The sequence below is a fragment of the Bombus impatiens genome, unplaced genomic scaffold (genome assembly GCF_000188095.3).
Source record: "Bombus impatiens unplaced genomic scaffold, BIMP_2.2 scf_0091, whole genome shotgun sequence".
NCBI lineage: Eukaryota > Metazoa > Arthropoda > Insecta > Hymenoptera > Apidae > Bombus > Bombus impatiens.
The window spans coordinates 1,626,131-1,630,395 of NT_176510.1; the positions used below are offsets into that span (position 1 = coordinate 1,626,131).

At 41.5% G+C, this 4,265-nt stretch overlaps 1 protein-coding gene across 1 annotated transcript in view; it reads right to left on the bottom strand.

Moving 5' to 3' along the window:
- Positions 1-4,160, bottom strand: part of LOC100740369 (netrin receptor UNC5C) — a 13,524-nt gene extending 9,364 nt beyond the window's left edge. Inside the window, exons 1-3 of the mRNA XM_024372692.2 lie at positions 3,492-4,160; positions 726-964; positions 2-63 (exon numbers count right to left, since the gene is read on the bottom strand). Coding sequence (XP_024228460.1) covers positions 2-63; positions 726-964; positions 3,492-3,552 — 362 coding nt within the window. The 5' untranslated portion in view covers positions 3,553-4,160. The remainder of the gene's footprint in view (position 1; positions 64-725; positions 965-3,491) is intronic.
- Between the last annotated feature and the right edge of the window lie 105 nt (positions 4,161-4,265).

Consider the following 4,265-nt stretch of genomic DNA (forward strand, 5'->3'; position numbering starts at 1 on the left):
GGGGTCGACAAAATCCTGGTGCTGCGAACGTTCAGCCCGGTCACCGTTACAGCGAAAATACACCTGCAATGCAGCACGGTTCGAATAAGACGACTAGAATAAGGTAGTAATTGACGGCGCGTGAAAAGGGTCAGAGACCAACGGTCGTCCACGTGGTGGGTAGAGGTTTTTCGAGTGGTTAATAAGGGTGAAGAGGAAAATGACGGGGCGACGGCGCTTGGACCTGGCCTGTTTCGCGAACAACGTGCGAAACACGGAACCCACCGAGCCAAAAACCTTCTCTTGGATGCAAAAGCGACGACTATTTGCCTCTTTACTACGCCTCTTCGACGCTCTATTTTACGAATTTCATTGTGTAATGGAGAAGCTGTAACTTGGAGAGATTAAGGGGCTCGTTTATCGCAAAGGCGTTGTACGATGAACTACTGTAATTTTCAGTCTTCATGAAGGAATTGGAACAAATGTGGAAGGTGGAGGTAGGCTGCGGTATGTGCTGAATTTTTTAAAGTTTATCACGTTTTTACAAGGTATTCTAGTGTTACGCGAGAGGAGTTTAATCCTTATCACTATACTGTATTACTAAGGGGAGATGTAGGTTCCATAAAGAAGAAATTTTTCTTCACTGTGCTAACAGTGAAATACGATGCCATCTGAAGATTTTCGATTAATAACGATATGTGCTTTCTCTGTATGACTGCGACAGAAAACAGGTTTATTTTGCGTACCTGAAGAGCGTGTGCTGCGCGGCAATGAAGGGTAGCCGGTTTCCCTTTGACTACGAACGTGTCAACGGGTTCCGCTAGGAAGATCGGCAACGAGCCACCAGCGATAAGATCGATATCGCTGTTTATAGTTGCACTTTCGTAGTCACCATAATCGTAGTCATCTACGGAATAATTTTCTTCGTCATCTTCCTCCGCGTCTTCCTCCTCCTTCGTGTCTAGAAGCAAAGGGTGAAGTTCACCTGAAATTTACGTAAAATGTATATCATGAATCTTTTGTTTCAACAAATCTCCATCATTAACAATTTTAGATGCTCTGCGATATCAGTGGAATAGCATGACAAAAGTGGAATTTAAATGATTAATCCAATTATAGGAAGCCGAGGGAACTTCCCTTGAACCATGAATAAATGATTAAGGCGCTTAACTTTGGCCGCCACAGACGTGAGGAAAAGTGAAAGTTGAAAGAGAATGAAGTAAGCGGCAGTGTAAAGACAGGGACGCTTCTAATTTCATATAGTTTCATGAATCAACTAGTGTTCCCTTTCGTAATCTAATTATTCTAATCGAGAAGAAATCGTAGAATCTTTAATGCAAAATCACACACTTCTCTACTTTTTACAGCACTTATAACCTCCATAACATCCTCTATCTGACTTAACAAATCTATCTAGAGCAGTTACTACATGTTCCTATACATTCAAACAAAATTATAATTCAATTCAATTCAATTCAAACAAAATTAAAATTATAATTTTAATGAAAAAATCCAATTATAGAGTATTAAATATGTAACCCCCGAATTTTTCAATAGAAATCTATAATTCTCTAATAAAAAAAGCTTATACCATTACAATCGCATGAATTTCATTTACAGTTTCTCTTCCAATTTCAAAGTACCACGTCCTTCAATTCTGTTGCATTTATGCAACTCTGACGAAATATTTCATTATCTGGTCTGTAATGAGTTAACGCATAACTCCACGTACAGCCGATAAAGATCGGACGTCGCAACCGAGTAACACGTGCATGGAGTGCAAAGCGTTAATTCAGCGAGTGAAATGAGCCATGCTCGCCGAGAGATCCGTTCCTGCCCGATCATCGTGGCTGCGGATAACAAGCCAAACGATGTCTGTTCTCGAGCGATCGAATGTTTGTCCCACCTCGACCAAAGCGCGATTCTGCCCACGGTAAATTTAGACGTCGCGCGATGGAAACGGTAAAGCTTGGTTTAACGATGCGTACGGGATTTTACGTCGTGTATCAGTCAGCGGGATCCGCTCGCTTAAGATCTCTTAGTCTTTACATTTGGTCTCCATACCATGTTTCTCTATCTTTCTCTTTTATCCTCGTGATTCGTTCGGTCCGGCTTGCACACACTCTAAGTCACAGCCAGAACTTTATTACCCGGCACGACTAGGCGATCGCGACTCTTGTTTGACTCGAAGCAGTAAACCGAGAGACGATTATCCCCGCTGTCACACTCGCGGGAAAACATGTCACGATTTCGAGCCAGGGCTTTGTAGAATATCAACGTTGCACGAGTAAATTCAACCCGCGAATTTATCTCTGTCGCCCGGGGGATGTTTGGACGTGTCCGAGGACACTTCGAACGCGACTCTGTGTAAAGTTCTCGCGCGAGTTGTTAACACTGCGGCGGCGAAATGTAAAATGGACGAAATTGTTTCTTTACTTTTAGTATTTCACCACATACACTGCTAAACCAAAAGTTTCAGTACACTGTATGTTCTATGAAATAGAAGGATTTGGAGAGAAGTCAGCATAAAATACTGTTATCTTTGGGAATTCTTTTGACAAAAATTCAAAGCGTAAAAATAGAGGAAATTATTATTAATACGTAAGATTACCAAGAGTAACAAGAATTTATATATATTTGATAAAAAGAAAATTATCTCCAAAAATGCACCGATACAAATATATAAAATTTCTACAAATTCTGAATATTCTGGTATTTTTTAAAATTTCATATATCTAGAAGCTGACTTGATATTCTGAGTGATTTTTGACAAATTTTATGTTTCTTTCACGATAAAAATCACGGAGAATATTTTTTTTATAGGTATTCTGTCGAGATTTTTATGGGAAACGTGTGATTCGTATTCGCGAATTTAATTCGCTCGCTTCATATTTTCGCGATCCTCTTTCCGGGATATGATTAATTGCCTCCGGTGTCGCGGACGCGAGAATCAACGCACCAGTTCATTTACATTCTGCTCAGTTTTTGGTTACGTGTTAATCTTCGCGCCCGCTCGCTGTTAAAACAGCGCATGGAAATTCGCTGGAATTTTTATAATTTCCTGAACTGTGAATTTTCATTATTTTCTTTCTTTTTTGCATTCAGTAATGAAAATTATAGTAAAACATTTTTGAAGAAACATCAGTAACTCTCTATCTGAACTATCGATAGTTAGAAAAGTCGTATTATTCGACTGTTTTTCCAACCACATCAAGACGTGTCGCGATAAGCAAAGTTCTGGCGAAACACAAATGCAAACGCGACAAAAGTTCGCGACCAAGCAAACACTAACAACTTCATAACAATCGAACAGCCAGACCAAACTCTCGTACCTATGGACAAGGAGCGTTGTTTGATTCGGGGATTCCAAGCACGAAACTCCGAACTCTCGAGCTCGAATTCTCTATTTACCATGGACTCATAAGTCTACGATGAAAAAATGTTCCCGCTGCGAAGTTCGATGCTGTCTATTACAAACCATAAGCCGCGTGGTTAAAATAACTCATCCTTACTCTCGAGAGTGCTGGCGAGGCGTAAAAGCGCCAGAAGCAATATGCTGATCTTTAGCTCCATTCTCGGCTCACATCTCACTGAACCGTTTCCCCTCGACCACCGATGAACAAAAACAGCATACGACCACCTTACGCTCCAATCACCCTTCAATTACACGATCAAAAATCCATTCAACTTCATGAATCTTCATTAAAACTTCTATCACCCATTGTCTATCTTATTACCAAACTCTCTCTCTTCACATCTTCAATTTCTTTCTAAGAATTACAAATCAAATATCAAAATATCGGATAAACCATAAAGAGAGAAAGAAATTAACAAAATGTCAGAAGAATAGAAAATTATGAATTCAGAGAGAAGTTGTTCTTTGATCGTCGAAAAAAAGACACGGGCAAAAGAAAAAAGAGAAGACTGAAGCGGCGTTAATTGTTCGCAGCTTCGAATTACATGACGAATCTGCGCGCGGTACGGTTCGCTGCGCTTCCGTTCGAGCGTGCCGCGTTGTAGCACGAGAAAGATGGGCTGAGAGAGGGACACGTGACCGGCTGCGAGAGACCCCCCGGTGTGCGCGCGATCGACAAACGGAACGAAGAGCTAGCCGAAAGGGGGGAATTCGGAATGGAGTGTTGGCAGCGCACGATCCTCGCCGCTCGGCACGCGGTAGACGACTGAACTTGCCGACGTGCGCGCACCTCTATATATATACATATATACACGTCTCGCTTCGATAGCGTCGCTCTTCTTCATCCCCTTGTCGTCGGGGGTAGTGGTGG